The 17358-nt window shown below is 39.4% G+C and overlaps 1 protein-coding gene across 1 annotated transcript in view; it reads left to right on the top strand.

The window, feature by feature from the left end:
* The window catches only part of HAO1 (hydroxyacid oxidase 1), a 45962-nt gene that overhangs the window by 11381 nt on the left and 17223 nt on the right, over positions 1-17358 (top strand). Inside the window, exons 3-5 of the mRNA XM_063316098.1 lie at positions 4312-4567; positions 6379-6554; positions 10598-10689. Of these exons, the coding sequence (XP_063172168.1) occupies positions 4312-4567; positions 6379-6554; positions 10598-10689 (524 nt within the window). The remainder of the gene's footprint in view (positions 1-4311; positions 4568-6378; positions 6555-10597; positions 10690-17358) is intronic.

The raw sequence follows: 17358 nt of genomic DNA, 5'->3' as shown, positions 1-17358 counted from the left end.
TGTATGTGTGTCTTTTTTTAAAGTTGGCTAAGAAAGAAAAGTGACATTTGGGTACCACAGCTGGATTCTGGTGTCTGCCAAAGCATCACACAGTACCAAGTGACACATGTGTGGGGAGAGGAAAAAAAGTAATGCTTGCACTTTTCATTTGCAGCATTCATTGCAGGAATCTATCTCAAAATTTCCAACCCCCTTTACACCTTTCTGGTAACAGGAGAGAAGTTTCAAATGTCTAATAAGCTAGCTCCCTCTAGTGAACCACTGAGGCTACAGCATCAGAGTTTAACATTTTGCTCAAAAGTTGCCCCTTTGATAAATTACAGTTTTGTTTTGTTTTTTTAGAAAAAGCTTAAATTTGCAGGAGCAAACACATGCCATTCAGCTGGTAGGAATGTTCAAGTAAGAATACAAGAGCTGGGATTTGATGTAATCTTGTAAGTTTTGATTCACTATTGGAGAAAGGAAAATACGCTTCTGAGTAGAAGGTTGGAGGTTTCAGCCTCTCTCACACACTAAAGAAATTAATCCAGTTTTAAGATGAAGGACCAGAAGCAACCTATCTCCACACACTCCAAACCACATTCTATTGTTCACTCTCAAGTGTGCTCTAGTTCACTTTTTCGGCATGTCCCTGCAGTCACATTTTTCTGAGGGACTGTATTTCAGGAAGAGCCATCAGCTTTGGATGAACTGGTGCCAAACAAGCAGAAGCAAAATGGGCCACTTCAAAGCAAGAAGGTAGCTGCCCGTAGGTAAAGATCTTTAATTAGGAAAAAATATGTTAATTTGCACAACTGAAAGAAAAACTACCCATGCATCTTAACAAAGAACAGCCGATCTGGATACCTGTAGAATACCAAAAAACTGCCTCTTTTCCCAAGTACTTCCCCTTAGTGTTAGGGGCTGCTTGTAACCCCTCTGTTCACATGTCCTGCCTGCTGCCTGCTGCCTGCCAATGAACCCTCCACAACTGTTATCCAACTGAGGCACTGAAGGAAAGTGGCTCTAAATAAAGTCATATTGCCAACTAGTCATCACTTACAACTTGAGCCCAACTGGAGGTGGTCCTAACCACCTTTCATACTTCTCTCTATGGTTTCATAAGCAAGTTTAGCTTCTTAAGCTAGCAGGTTATATCGTCCACTAATGCGGTTTTTAGACCATTCATTCCTACTATTTATCAATGGGAGAATCTCTGTCCATACCTGTTTCTAGGTTTTCAGTAATATAACTCATGAATGGGAGTTACAGAAATCTAAGCAGCTACTTGGGGGATTAGAGTTCATCCAAGAGACAGTGTTAGTAGATTCTCCTGTAAAGAACAGTAGACTATTAAATGTAAATCAAAGAGACAAAACATTACAGTCTGCACACCTAGACATTTGGTTATTGTTCAGAAAGGAAGCAGTTCACTTAAAAGGTTCTGCTTTTGAAATCTGCATCCTTCTGACTGTTACCAGCTCTCCATGTCTGCCAGCCCTTGTTTGAACTATGATTTCTATACACTGTCTTTCTCCATCCTGATGCCCTCTGGATTTTTTTCAGCTAGAAACTCCATAATTCTTAGTCAATGTGGGCAAATCTTTTGTGCAGCCTCTTTCTGGTCCACATTCTAACCCAGCAAGTGATAGGAAGCCACACAGAGCCGTAGCATCATTATGAGAGGCAACAAAGTTTTACGGAAAGTTAAAGACAGTTAGGGGTCTGTGGATTACACCCCCTTCGTGTCAAGTAAAATATGCCAGCTGTCCCTGCCCACAGAGCATGGAGACTGTTGTATCTCAACTGGGAATGTCTGCCCTCTGCTCTAAGGGGAAGGACTGTGGGAATAATTCTAACTGATAGAGCATCAGCACTGCAGATCAGGATTTGATTCTTACAGCAGATGCTAGAATGTTGATTGGTAATGAATAATATCCCGCTTACATTTATTCAATGTGCATGTAGAAGTAGCTCCTTTCACTGCACCAGGAACAAACATGAGAGGTTTATTTCCACACTTAACAGTACTCCACAAAGATTTCAGGGCCATAGTTTCTGCCATGTGGAAATATTTAGTGCATGCAGGCTGCTTAAGTTCTTAGAAAAAAAAGTGACTCGTTGGGGCTGGATCATGGCTACTTAGGAAGACCAAGAAACAGCTGCTGCCATTTAAGTGTAAGTCCACTGGGTGGAGCTCTAATACTTCTAATAGCAGATACTGTACTCCTTATCAACTACAAGGTTGTTAATATTGTGACAATTTCTTGGAATAGATTGATAGATCTTATTAATCAATGTAGCTGTTACTAGCATGAACAAAAAATAGTGTTTAAGGATAATTGAATGTTTGGGATAAAATTGCTGAACCTTTTTTTTTTAATTGTCCCATATGTGCCTTTTCTAATTCAAATATCCTTTTTTGACAAGGACTGTTAAAAAAAAAGTAATACATACGTGGTCAGATGTATGAGACCAAGTAGACTGGAAGGTTGCATTTGAGTGTAGGTAGTATGGAGAGACATCTATCCATCTTTTTTTAAAGCTTACTTGAGTATCCATATCGGTTTGGAGTTATACAGAGCCAATGTCATGAACAGTTCAAATGCACCAGACACCCTATCTCAAAGCAGATTTGGCCATTCACTTGCCACTAGGAATGTGAAAATCCAAAACAGCTGGTTTCATTCTTTTTATTATATGGTTACTAGGACAGAATTTAGTCCAGCAACTTGTAAAGCATATAAAAAATATAGTTTTAGTTTATAATTCTTTAAAAAACACAGAGAGCTGTTGTGTGTCTCTTCTCCTATTTAGCATAGCTGCCGGAGAAATATTTTTAATGTTAGTTCATTTGCTTTTGTTTTTAGACATATTTATTTCCTTGACACCAGCTTTCCTTTTTTTTAAGAATGATTATATGCAGATTCCAGTGGCATGCCTTTTTTTTTTCAAATATGGATTTTCCCCCCTGTATTTTGGTCAGACTAGCACTACCAGGCTTCATTTGATGCTAGTTTCCAGTGAAAGTGGAATGCCCAAAACAATTTCCATGGCATTCTTGCATATCCACACTTACTTTTGAAGCTTGAAGAACACAAAGTACACTTTTGGATTTTCCTGGAGTATTTGATGGAGGGAAAATTGATCAGTGTGGTCTGTGAATACTTCTAAATTGTGTCAGCTGGTCTCATTCACTAAAAGATTAAAAGATAGGACACCCAGGAACCAGTTCATTCCAGAAAATAGGATGTGTTTTTGGAGTGATCCGCTTCTCATTCATTCATAGAGGAGTAAATGATTCATATGCTTCAATGTACAATGGATGACTAAATCTTAGAAAAGTTTTCCTGATGCTAGTGGGCATTCAAAAGAAATTATGGTCACAAAAAGTATGGCCCTTGGAACTGCTGTTGCCTCCTCTTTTCCGGCAAAGTGGCTAATCATCTCACCACTAAAAAGACAGAGCAATGGTTTTCTGCTCTTAGGAGCAGTGGGAAGTCAGTCCTCTGTTTCCACTGGCCACTTGGATCAGCTGGATTGTGGCAGACGCAACTGAGAAGGAAGCTGACGAGGCTCCCATGCTCTTCCTGCAAACTGGCGGAAAATTGTGCACTTGCTCCAGCTGTGAAGTGGTGGTCTGCAAGGGGTCACTGGGGGAGAGCACACATCAGCTGCTTCCCTTTCCTCCTAGCACCCCGGCTCAGGATTGGCGGGACAGAACTGTTCTAATCTGCAGGCAAGAGATCCTGTATGTGAGTGTTCAGCTCACAGAAGTATTTGGAGACTAGGGAAATACTAGGCTAGCATAACTGTAGTATAGCTTAACATCCAGACAAACTGGCCTGGATGTTATACAATCTATTCATTCTATCAAGAAAGTGAGGAATGAAGCTTATAAGTCTCTTGGTAGTCGATGTTGCACAACATATTTGGTTTGAAATGAATGAGCATAAATATTTAAAAAAGGCTTTTTAACAGAATGTCAGTTATTACAGTGAAATTGCAGGCTTCCTTTATTACTCCATAGCAACTGTGTATTAGTAGTAGCAGCTAATCCAGTCTATTTACAAGGAAAGATCAATGATAAATGCTGAAACCAAGTCAGAGCTAACAAACAGGCAACCACCCAATGGTGAAATCATTTGGCAGTCATTGTACCACAAAACAAATTGAATTCCTTGCTGCCAGTATAGATATTGCGGCATTTTTGTCTTTGCATAAAGGGAACAAGGCAATTAAAACACTGAGTAATTTTTCAAAATCTGAAAAAGGAATTTATAATGCTTACTTCTGTGCTGTGGTCCTGTGACTAACTGTCCTGCTTTTCAGCTTGTAGATCAAGGGGAACGGGGATGATGCTGAGTTCATGGTCCACTACATCTATAGAAGAAGTTGCTCAGGCAGCTCCAGAGACAATTCTCTGGCTGCAGCTCTATATCTATAAGGACCGGGATGTCACAAAGTCCTTAGTGCGTCGGGCAGAAAAAGCTGGATACAGAGGCATTTTTGTGACCGTGGACACCCCATATCTTGGAAAACGCTTAGATGATGTACGCAACAAGTTTCGTCTGTCTCCCCATCTCAGGTACTTACAGGCAGAGATGTTAACTTTCCACCTGTTTCACTAAGTTCAAATCCTACATATACATACCATGCTATTGCTGTAACAATAAGCTATTAAACATGGCTTCCCTTATTTCCCAAGGCTGAACTCCTTTCTCCATATCTATTATGGTAAATATAGAGAACAAAAATATCTCAAGTGGGGATAATTTTACATCAAACTAGGTCAGTACATTTATAAAAGCAGTTTCAGTGGGGTCTCACTGAAGCCCTAAAAGTCATCCTTAATTAACAAAAAAACATTGTGCTGCAAAACTGTTTTGCTGTTACACTTGAAATGGGAAGTCTCTTGTTCTTCAAAATATATGCATCTTAGCCATGGCACTTAGGATTATTATCTTCCCCTAGACTAACAAAATGAAACTAATTTTTGAGATGTTTATCCCTCTTCATATAGTTTTATACTGTTCAGTTTGCTGATAGTGTTGGGAAAGTTGAAGATTGGTTGATTGGATGTGTTGTTCCATACTCACTGCTTCTAGCTATTAATGGGGGAATAGGGAGATGGTGCCCTTCCAGATATTGCTGAATTGCTCCCAGTTCCCTCAGCATTGTCCATGTTGGTTGGGGATGCTGGGCACAATTGTTCAGTATTGTCTAAAGGACCACTGCTCCCATCCCTCCATTAAAGACTAGGGGTCTATGAACCATTGGAGGGCACTTTTCAAAATGCCACCCAAATCCACCATGTGGAACGTTGAGGCAGCTGTATCTTGAAAGGTTTAGCAAGGCGGCTTTGAGTACTTGTTGTAATATTCTGAACATGCATGTGCAAAATACATTTTTGCTCAGATTGCCAGCAGCTGCTTTGAAGCTCCAAGCAATATGTTAGCTTTATTTAATTCTTCTCCTCCACTTCCCTTCCTGTTAGACTTTTGGGGACTGTGGGAAGATGGGAAGTGGTTGTTTCTTCTTTTTCTTTCTTTCTTTCTGACAGATGCTATACATTACAACACTACAACGGGCATTCTTCTCAACATTTGTTGATAATATTTTTACTTAAGACAAGCAGAATGGATGTGTCATACATGCCATGATTTAAAGGATAAGCTCAGCTGTACACTTCACCTGAGCCATAATATAATGCAAACGGGGGTGAATCAGACATACTGCGAGTTTGTTTTGTCCAACACCTTGTAGTCAAGGGTAGTTAGCCAAACACTTTCAGGAAGCCACTGGGAGGTTCTGAGTCATATGTCCTTCTTGTGTGGATCAGTTTTCCATTCCAGATGTTTGATATGTAGCTATAGACTACCCCAAAGTACAGAAGCTTGTCCATTTTGCTTCTAGGTATGGATAATTGTTACTAATGGTTCTATTGTCTTCCATGGAGTTTTAAAACTGCCTTTAAAGCCATTTAGTTCTTACAGTTAACACATCTTGAGTAACTTATTCTCAAGTAACTATGTTACTCGACATCTTGAGTAACTGTACACCAAGGAGTACTTGAGTAATTTATTCTCAAGTAACTAAGTTACTCAACATCTTGAGTAACTACGTACACCAAGGAAACAAAATTACTTTTTTTTTTTTTAGAAGAGTGCCTCAGTGACTTAGGGTATATTGCTGCGCATGATGACATTTAGCAAATGTTAACTCAGAAAGGTTCCCTGACCATAAAAAAAATATATGAGCAAGCTTTTAAGGCAATGATGAGTGTTAGTATTTTTGTAAGGAGTTAGTATTGGACTAAAGCTGTTAATATTGGACTAAACATTATCTTTCCAGCTGACTTTTTGTACTTCTCCCCCACTTTTTTTTTTCCAATTTCAGAATGAAAAATTTTGAGACAAATGATCTGGCATTTTCATCTGAGAAGGGTTACGGTGAAAACAGTGGTCTGTCAGTTTATGTAGCAGAGGCAATTGATCCATCAATCAGCTGGGATGATTTGAAATGGCTCAGAGGACTGACTTCATTGCCCATTGTTGCTAAAGGAATCCTCCGAGGTTTGACTAAAATTCTATAATATTTGAGGGGTTCTAGAACCCAGTTCCCCAACCTGCTGCCTTCTGGTGAAAGGCAATTATAATGCCTAGCTTTCCAACTTAGTTTTCTGTGTCTCTTTGCCGCCATCTAGTGGTCCACTGGTATTTTACATGCAGATGCTGTATGTAGTGCTACCAAAGATCAATATTTTGTCTGGAAGGGATAGTTGGCCAATATCTCAGCAGGCTGGCAAATGAACTAAAGAAAACCTCTGTTGAAAAGAGTTGTCTTGATTTTGTATAAGTATATATATGTATAACTCAGAGAAACAGGCAGCATGTGTAAAATACAATCTATCTTTTTTATAAGGAGCAAACTGTAATATCCATCCTGTTTCATAAATAACCCGTCCCTGAAGCCATCAGACATACAGTGCAGCTGCTTGCGTACTTGGAAAAGAGGCGCAGAGATCCAGATGGGGAAGGGAACCAAATGTTGATAGAAGTAACAGTAGGTCTTTCCTTGGTCTGAAGATACAAATGAAATTCAGCTTGAAAGTTCACAATCCTCTGTATCACTCTCAATATTGGGTAGAAGAATAAATAAAAGCTTCTATAGTATATAGTAAGTTTCATTGTCACCAAGATTAATATCTGACGTCTGGTAAATATGCTGAAAAGAGTGAGCTTCTTAAAGGTCTATGTGCATGTGTTTGTGGACTGGAGAGGAGTCCTCTTACATTCTTCATGCAAACATGACTGTAGACATCCCTGCTGAAAAGCATCCTTGGATTAGCTTGGAAGCGGCTGGTTTCCTGCTGAATTTTAATTTATAATTCCTGGACAATGCTTCTCTGTCTTTTCTCTCCTCCTTTCTTCAATTAGTTTTCCTCTCATTTCTATTCAGCTTTGTTTTCCCATCTTCCCTTCCCTTCATCTCCTTCTCCTCCTCCTTTGAGTATGAGAGAGAATAGAAAAGACAGATGGGGATCAATTTGTTTTTTAAATGGAGCACTTTATCTTACAGGCAATTAATTTTAATCAGTAGATATTAATTCAATAATCACAATGTGTCCTATCTCTCTCTCCCCCCACCCACCCCTCTCTCTATGCATGGGTGTAAATGAATCTCCAATTCAAATAAATAATAATAATAATAAATAATAATAATAATAATAATATACTTGCAGGCAAAATGCAAAAGTGTTCTCTGATGCTCTTTTTCCAAGGCATAAATTGCACTGTGTTGAGCACTATATTTCATACATGGAAAAGAATATTTGATGTTCTACTTTATAATTTGTTTTCTAAAGGGTGCTTGTTTGCTTTAGGGTTGGGTGGGCTACAGTATACAAGCATGCATGAAGTAAAATACAGAAAATGTATGCACATGAAAAGCCCTAAGACAAATTTTACATGGAGCTCAGCTTGGGTCATACCCTTATTTATACTTTCTGGAATTAATCCAATCAATTTTTAAAGGGCAATCTTTCAAGTTCCTACTATATCCCCACTGTCATTTTGTGACTTGAGGCTCTACTTTTGAAGGATCATAATGTTTAGGTCTTGGCTAAAACTGAACTTAACCCTGTTGGGTTTGGCTTCCTTTGTACTGATAGAACTATCAACCTTCTTGGACTTGCTGCTTGGAGGCAAGGCTCCAGCTGTATGGTTTCTCACCAGGGACCCTCCTTGCAGTAGAACTGGGGAGTTCCTCAGCTGATATTAATTTCAAAAAGTTGTTTTAATTGAGATATAATCAATTTTTCTCAGAAGACAGCTGGTTACTGTTTATTAAATACAATGATCTGCCATTATAGAAGAGCCTTCACACTGGCAAGATGCTCTGTCTTACCCATCATAGTTCTAGTTGAGAAATCTAGGAAAAGTCCATGATGTAACAGAGCTTGCCTTGGTTATATCAATAGAATGTCCTCCTAAGTCTGCATTCTATAAAGATATATGGCACCATCCTACGTATCTTCCTGATCGTACAGTCCTTCCAATGTGACAGATGTAGGAGAAGATCTGATAGGTCCAACTTTGGGCCCTCATATGGATTATTTAAATAAATGGTATTATAAGCTCAGCAGAAAGCAAGCACGCACTTGAATTCTCAGCCACACCAAAGGTAACAAGGTGCTAACAAGAGAAATGAAAGTGTTAAATGCTGGAAGGCAAGCCAGCCCCAAAGGATTAAGTTAGTGCTGAGAACTTCAGATAAAATAACAGTTTGGTTACGGAATCTTAGGCCTTCTGTTTAAACCAAAGGATCCACGTGTAGGGAAGTATGATTTCATTTGTACTACCTCTCATTATGTATTCCAATTCACATATGAATTAACCCGATCAGTAAGGTTAGCCCTATCAGTCACGTAGACTGCTATGTCCTAATGACTCTCTGTAACTGTAAGGGCTCTTTTTGTACTGAACATGTCAATGCGTAAGTCAATCTATACTTCAGTGTAATTGTGTCCTAGTCTCTGGTCCAACCTACCCCTTGGGAAAAGTTCTCCTCCACATGGTCCACTTAGATGGGCAAGATCAAGGAAGCAAGATGACAGAAAGGTATCTGGGATAAATTCAGAATCTCGGACACTGAGAATTTCCCACTCTTATTGCAGTGAGCTAATTAAGGCAGGATCTCTTTAAATGATTTGAAATGTTTCTTCCCAGGGTTCTTCCCACCTGGGCTAAATTTCTGTTTATGAGATAAGCTGCTGGCTGGCTGACTCACCCTCGGGTCTTGATTGCTGATGACAACTTTCCTGGCCTTCCTGCAATTTCTCACAGTGTTACCATGATATGTCACAATATGTCCACTTTTTTGTCTGCCAATTCAAACCCACAAAAATACTTACGTTTGGGGTACTGGCTTGTAGGATTAGGGAAGGAAATTGTATCCTTGCCCCTTTCCAATTCCCTTTAACTGTGTATTTGAGATAAATTTGTGATTTTCGGTTTGGGATTATTTTATGGTGTTTTCTACCACCTTCTACATGTATGTATGTGGACATTTACCAAAATAAACTTTTACTGATATAAGTTTCTCGCAACTCTCTAAGGACTGGTCTATATAGATAACAATATAAATATAAAAAATAATATATTTAATTATTTATAGGTACATGTCCTTCTGTTCTGGCTTGCCTATGATACATAGAATGACCGGGTCTCCTTCTTTTTCTCTTTGGGATAATTAATCAAAAGTCATTTGAGCAACATGAAGCAGCTGATGTAATCATTTGTATAGATGATTACGGAAACAATTAAATTTGGTCTGCAATAAGCCTCTCAGCTAGAGGGATGGCTTTGATGTGATTAGCAGGATAAGGATGAATACTTATCAAAAGAAATGTGCATAAAACAGAAAATAGGTTTTGTTTTGAAGTGGAAACAAATGAACAGTCACATTCCAGAAGTTTTGCTGAATTGTTTGGATTGGTTGAATTCAACAGAAACAAAGCCCAAACAAAATCTGGAGGGATCTCAGAGTGATTTTACAGGGTGGGGAAAGCAAAACTGGTGCTTATCAGTCCCTCTCTGAATGGCCTGTGTGCTGGACCACCAGTCTACCTCAACTGCCCAGGACTTTTCCTCCCCTCCCCTCCCCTCCTCCTAGATGTCTCAGTGTGGCACATCTCACCTACCTTCCAGCCACACATTTTTTCTAGCATTTTTATTTCCCTCCCCTCTGCTGCCATTTCCACTACTTGCACGTTTCAGTTTATAACTAAACCAAGAAGCCTGTTAAGTCCCATACATGGACCCAATCCTCCAAAACAGGCATGGCACAGACCAACCAAAGATTTTGTGCACAACAGGTTTTGCATATCCCTGCTTATAGGTTCACCAGAAGGGGTGCTGCTGATAGTCCTTTCAAAGCAGCAAACAATGCCCTTGACTTGGGAAAAAGTCTACCTTTTAACCCCAGCATTGTTTCTGGGGAGCATTTAAATTGCTGAATTGCACTTCTTGGTTTTTGAAAAGCTGGCATGAATGGATGTTGCAGTTTCCGGAATGACAGCTGCAACTTTTAAAAATTCAGTATTTTGTTTCCCCAGCTGATGATGCTGGAGAAGCAGTAAAGCTTGGCGTAAACGGGATTCTGGTGTCGAATCATGGCGCACGTCAGTTGGATGGGGTTCCAGCTACTGTGAGTATTAAAGGAAAAACTAGAGTTGGTCTTAGGGATTGGCAAATCACTTAAATACAACTAAAGCAACCAAGCAGTTGGTATTTCTCTAAAATAAGAAAACATATTTGGCTTTCAGAGTTGCTTCAGTGACAATATTCTATGCTTGTGAACTACTGCTGGTTTGCTTGGATTTTGAAAATCCACATAATATGAAATAGAATCATTTGCTTGTCTAATACTGGCTTTTGCTCTTCAGTGCCTGATGGAAGCTTAATTTTTTTCAAGCTTAAAAGGATTGCTTCCTTATTAGCTTTTATTTTCTGGAGCATGGTAAAGCAAAACATTACACGCCTATACATATTTTTAGTAGTATTAATCCACTAATTATTTTTTCATCATAAACTAATTCTCCTGCCTTGATAGCATGATTATCAAAAGGTATAAAAGAAGCATGGAAGTCTCTGTGTGGCTGGAACGTGTTCAGCTTGGCTAAACATAGAACTACTTCAAATATGGCTTAGCATGTTTAGCATTTATTTTTGCAAAATTACCTTGTGCAATCTATCAATAATCTCTGCCTCCCTTTCCTGGTGATGCTTTAATGTTTATAGTGCTGCATTTCAGAAAAACTGTAAACTAATTACTTGCCATAAAGCGTTCCTGAGAAACATTTTAAATAAAGATAATTAACATGGCAAACTTAAAATATTAAATGAAATTCAGGCCCAACAAATGCTTGATTAAAACAAACAACAAAATTACTCCAGTTAATGTACCAGTTGATTTACCTTAGAAGCTCAAGCTAGTTATGTGATAAGCAAAAGAATGATTATAAAGAGGAAGTGAGTAAACTTGCTATGCTAGGAAGGTATGCAAGGCCCTAGTAATTTGTCCAATGTCCTGCTAACTGGCAGAAAAAAAATGGAAGAATTTGGCCTCATTCTCAATTTCCTAGGCTATAATGGAAAAATGTATACTCTGACCCTTTTCAGTTCTACAAAATCTGGAGGGACATTCAAAGTGTATCCTTGTCATGCCAATGGAATAAGCTGGTTGTGGTTGCAACCCAATGGACTAAGGTTTGGTAATGTGTGATTCAGAAAGTTATGTAAATCCAGCAATTGACATAGCACATTGTCTGATGATTGCTTGATTATGTGCCATCAAGTCATTTTTGACTCCAACACCACATAGATAGATTTTATCCATAATGATCTATCCCTAACCTGTTCTTTCAAGTCTCCCAACAGTGCACTGATTGCCACTGTAATTGAGTCCATCCACCTTGCTGCTGGTCATCCTCTTCCTCTCTTTCCTTCTACCTTTCCCAGCACTGGAGCCTTTTCCACGTAGCTGAGTCTTTGCATAATGTGTCCGACGTAGGATAATTTGAACCTGGTCATTTGTGTCTCCTTAAGTGAGAACTCTGGGTTGATTTGTTCAATGATCCTTCAGTTTGTTTTCTTGGTTGTCCACAGTATTTTCAAAAGTCTTCTCCAACACCAAAGTCCAAAAGCATCAATGCTTTTCCTATCCTGCTTCTTTAAAATCCAACTTTTGCTTCCATAGAGTGTTACAGGGAATATCATGGCTTGCACAATTTTGATCTTTATAGGTATAGACATATCACAGCATTTGAATGTTGTCGGAACCAGCCCATTATATTAAAGTCCTAATATTTTCTGTTTGTTTGGAAGTAGCTTATAATGCAAACCCAGCAATTATGTTTGGTTAATCTGGCTTTAGCATGTTGTATGTACCCAGCCACATAATTATATAGGGCAGTTTGATGAAAGAGGAGGGATGATCAAGTTTACCTTTGGTAAGATAAGCAAGTATCCCTCTTTTGGGGGAAATGGGCGGTAACAAAAATTGAATAATAAAACAAACAAACAAACAAATAAATGTATTTATAAGTCTGTTGACTCTTAGTTTCAGGATAGCTGACTATTTTTTTTGAATGTATACCAAAAAAGAGAGATAACTTCACTGCAACTGGCACGCCAGTTCAACAGGTACAGAACAGATTGGTCCTCTTGGAAAAGGGAAAGGAAAAAATATTTAAGCAATTTTTGGAGTGATACAATGTTGTATTTTCAAAATGGGAATGAAGAGGATAAATTATTTAAGCTAAATGCAGTTTCCAAAGGTGCTACAAATGTAAATGCCCAATACTGACCCTTGTTTATTAGTAACTCCTTACTGGATATTTATTACATTTTTAAAAAACTGTGATAAACATGTTATACAGCATGAGGGAATAAAATGTATGAGAAAGCATGAAAAGTTGGATTAGTGTATGAACATTATCTTGATCTATGCTTTTTCATTCCCTTCCAGGGTTATAGGCTACTACTGCTTATCTCAACAATAATCAGAACTAGTTCCTATTATTACTAAGTGGAGGTAGAATATTATTACACAATTAATAATATTTACAGGTAGTAAATCACAGCAGGATTAATGCAATAAATTGGAATAATGTGGAAGGAAATTCCTACTTTTTCGTACTGGAAGAACTGCATTAGCTATGTCAGTTGTGATTATCACAGATGCTGTACTCTCACTTGAGTCTCTCTGTTGTAGTAAAATATCACACATTAACATAAATACCATAAATGCTCAGCTGTCAACGGAGCAGTGTTTCTCCTCTTTCCGTGAGGTTGATATTCCCATGCCTGAATGAAAAAAGGTTAGAAGAAACAGGTCATGCCAGCGAGATGTCCAGTCCCTCTGGCAGCCACAGCAAAAATGGCCTTGGAGGTGCAAAGCCCGCTAGCCAAATGGGAGGGGGCAATCCTGTGGGCCAGCTGGAGCCCAGCTGTGAACCCCTTACAGTGACTCGCAACAAGAAAGCAAGATTCTTACAGATTCAGAATAGGCAGGTTATTACAGGGAAAGAAGGCTGAGGTTCCAGAATCTTGCAAACTGAGTATGTGTACTTTGGCCCTCATTTATCAATGAGTACATTAATGCAGGGCCTCCTTAATGCCTTTGAACTTATTTTTAACTGAGTCTTGATATAATGGGGAGGATGCTAATTACCAATCTGAGACCACAAAAATGTCAATCTGTTCTTATTCTGCAGTATTTTGGAAACTTCCATTTCTGAGCTGTACCCAGGCTCAGAAAGTTCTATCATAGCAGTAGATCTCTGACCTCCAAAGATTCCTTCTCCATGAGATTTAGAATGTCCACATGGGAGGTCTGCTGGAATATGTTGGTATTTCTTTGTTTTTGCAAGACCAAGCCATCAAGGTTACTATGGTAACAAATCACTCTGGCAGGGTGAACAGGTCAAACTTAAGTATCCTTAGTTTTGGGTGTGAAAAAGCATGACCATATAAGGTAAAGCTCCTGATTTGCCGGAGGGCAGCTTGCCTGGGCTTGTTAGTTTCAGTTTTCTTTCTATGTGCCTTCCTCCCAGTCCTCTCTGAGCACGTGTGAATGCATAAGCTTGTAAATATGTTTATGTAAGAAGCTTTCTGTAAATACACTTATTTTTATAGAAATGCCTGATGTGTGATTTTTCTGATCTCTTGGGCCAAACGTTTTCCAGCACTCTGCCACAGGTTATGGGCCCAGTAAGCAGACCAGTATACCCCCAGAGAGAGCAGAGAGATCAGCTCCACACCTCATGCACATTTTAAAGGCAGGTAGCAAAGACCTGTGAAGATTTTCCTTGGAGCCGCCTGGAGATTTTCCAGCCACTGCCAGTCTGCAAGACAAAGAAGCCAGCTGAGAAAAAAAGGAAGAAGCCAGACTTGCCAGACTTGCAAAAGAAGGAAGAAGCCATGGCTGCCTCCCAGCCCTCAGTGATGCCTCTGGAGCACCTATCAGACACCAACTACCTAAATTGGGCCCTGAAGATGGAGATGTATCTTCACAGAGAGAATCTTTGGATGCCAACTGGTGAGGAAACCCCCCAAAATCCCAGTGCTGAATGGCTTAGACAGTATGAGCGGGCTAGAGCCACCATTATCCTGGGAGTTGAGGACAATCAGCTAGTGCACATGAGAGGCATGGAGTCTGCAAAGCAACTTTGGGACGCTTTGAGAGATGTAAAGGCAACAGCAGGGAGTAAAGTTATCCTGACAAAAAAGCTGTACAAAGCCTACCTTGCAGAAGGAGATAGCCTTCCTGAGCACCTGCATTATATTCAGCAGCTGTTCGTTGAGTTGCAGGAGAGAGGAATGGAATTTGCACCTCTCACAAAATCCTATATCCTCCTGTCCTCATTAAATGAAACGTGGGACACGCTGATTTGTACCCTAGAGGCTATGCCTGAAGCAGGACTCACCCCATCGTATATAACACAGCGCTTACTCGCTGAATGGGAGAAGAGAGAGGAAAGATCCTCCTCCCATCTCTTCTGCAGCACCAGAAAGCAAGGGAAAGGAAAGGAAACAAAGCTGAGGCTACAGCACTAGCCAGCCAGCAATGCTTCAATTGTTGTTCAACCGGACATTTGCAGAAAGACTGTGCCTTGAGACCCAAGAGTAGAAAGACAGAGAAGAAGAACACAAGGGCAGCACAGAAGAAGGCTCTTCAGACAACCCAAATTGCACAGGTTGCTGAGAAGGGTAATTCTGATGTATGGGTGATAGGTTCTGGGGCCAATTGTCATTTATGTAATTGTAAAACCTCTTTTGTATCACTATCTAAAACTGACAGACAAAGTTAAAAGACTCCTTGTACATTGTGCAAAATGCAAGGAAGCCAAGCTGAAAAGCTGCAGTTGGCAACACGCCATATCATGACCAATGTGTACACCTGATGCACAGGAGATTTGGTCATGCTAATTTCAAGTATATAGCACAAATGCCACAGCTGTGTGCTGACCTAAAGATAAAACCCTGTGATAAATACTTAGATTGTGTAGTTTGCAAAGAATGCAAAACACTAAAAGCTCCTGTGAGTAAGCACAGTGACAGAGTTACAACTAGACCTCTAGAAATTGTACACTCTGACATTATTGGCCCTTTTGCTCCAAGTTTTGGGCAAGCAAGGTATGCAATGACCATCATAGATGATTTCTCAAGATACACATTTATCTATATCTTAAAACATAAAGATGAGGCATTTGAGAAATTTAAAAGTTTTGTGACATGGGCAAATGGAAAATTCCCAAGGCCTGTATCTGCACTCCAATGTGATAGAGGAGGAGAGTACCTTTCTCACAAATTTAAAAGGTTCCTAGCAGAAAAGGGGATAGAACAAATTCTTTCTAACCCTTCCACCCCTCAGCAAAATGGTGTTGCTGAAAGAAAGGGCAGAACTTTGCAAAATGGAATGTTATGTGTGCTTAAAGATTCCAGGTTAGCATTTAAATATTGGGCAGAAGGAATATCCACTGCCTGTTATGTACTAAACAGATTGTATAACTCTGTGATTCAGGACACTCCATTCCATGTGTTTTACGGTGTGAAACCAAAGGTAAACCATCTTTCAGTATTTGGTAGTACTGCATGGGTTCATATTCCAAAACAACAGAGAAGGAAAGGAGGCCCTACAACAAAGAAAACCATCTTTGTTGGCTATGAACAAAGCCAAAGGAGCTACAGGTTCATAGTGGGTGATAAGTTATTAATTAGCAAAAGCGCTTCTTTTGCTGAGCAAAACTGGGGGAGATTAAATTCTAGCTCTCCAGTTGATCTAACAACAACAGAACAGCAAGGACTTGCTGATAGTGATCTTTTGCCTGATGAGGACATTAAGCCAGAAGAACAAACTGAAGATCTGTCTGATGAGACAGATGCTTCTCAGGAAAGTGATAGGAGTCAAAACTTAAGCCCTGTATTACCTCGCAGATCTCAGAGGAGTAATAAAGGCGTTCCTCCATCACGTTTTCAGGCTGAAACAGTAAAGGCTTTTCACATATTCACAGAACCTGAGTCCTTAGAACAAGTGAATGCTTACCACCTGAGATTGCACACAATTGGCATTCTGCCATGCAACAGGAATTAACATCCTTGAAAGAAAATAAAACATGGAAACTGGTAAGTCTACCTCCCAATGAATGCTGTCTAGGTTGTAGGTGGGTTTTCAAACTGAAAAGGGATGCTGATGGAAACATCCAAAAATATAAAGCAAGGTTGGTCACTCAAAGGAAAGATTTAGACTTTGACAAGACTTTTGCACCAGTTACTAAAGGTGAATCAATTAGATTACTGTTAAAAATTGCTGCACTCAAAGGAAAAAAATTGCTGCACTCAAAGGAATGTCAGTTCACTACTATGATATTCAAACTGCATTTCTCTATGGTGATTTAGACCACAAATTATACATGCAGCAACCCCCTGGCTATGAAAAAGGGGAGAATTTGGTCTGTGAACTGCAGAAATCAATCTATGGATTAAAACAGGCTGCTAGATCCTGGAACCAAAAATTAGATGAAAAACTGCAGAATTTTGGTTTTGAAAAAGGAAAAGCAGATCCATGTGTATATGTGAAGAAAGACAAACAAGGCTGTATGTATCTGTGCATTTATGTTGATGATTTGCTGCTGTTCACATCAACAGAAAAACAAAAGCTTGCATCTGAAGCCTGTATGAAAAGCCATTTCACATTAAAAAGCCTTGGAACAGTAGCAAATTACCTAGGCTTGGAAATACATAGGGAGAAGGATGGTAGCTTTCTGTTAAGCCAGCGTAGTAAAATTCAAAAGCTCCTAGAGGGTTTTAACAT

Source organism: Candoia aspera, chromosome 1, assembly GCF_035149785.1.
Source record: "Candoia aspera isolate rCanAsp1 chromosome 1, rCanAsp1.hap2, whole genome shotgun sequence".
Taxonomy (NCBI): Eukaryota; Metazoa; Chordata; class Lepidosauria; order Squamata; family Boidae; genus Candoia; species Candoia aspera.
The sequence above is the reverse complement of the archived record's forward strand: the minus strand, read 5'-3'. Positions and strand labels throughout refer to the sequence as shown.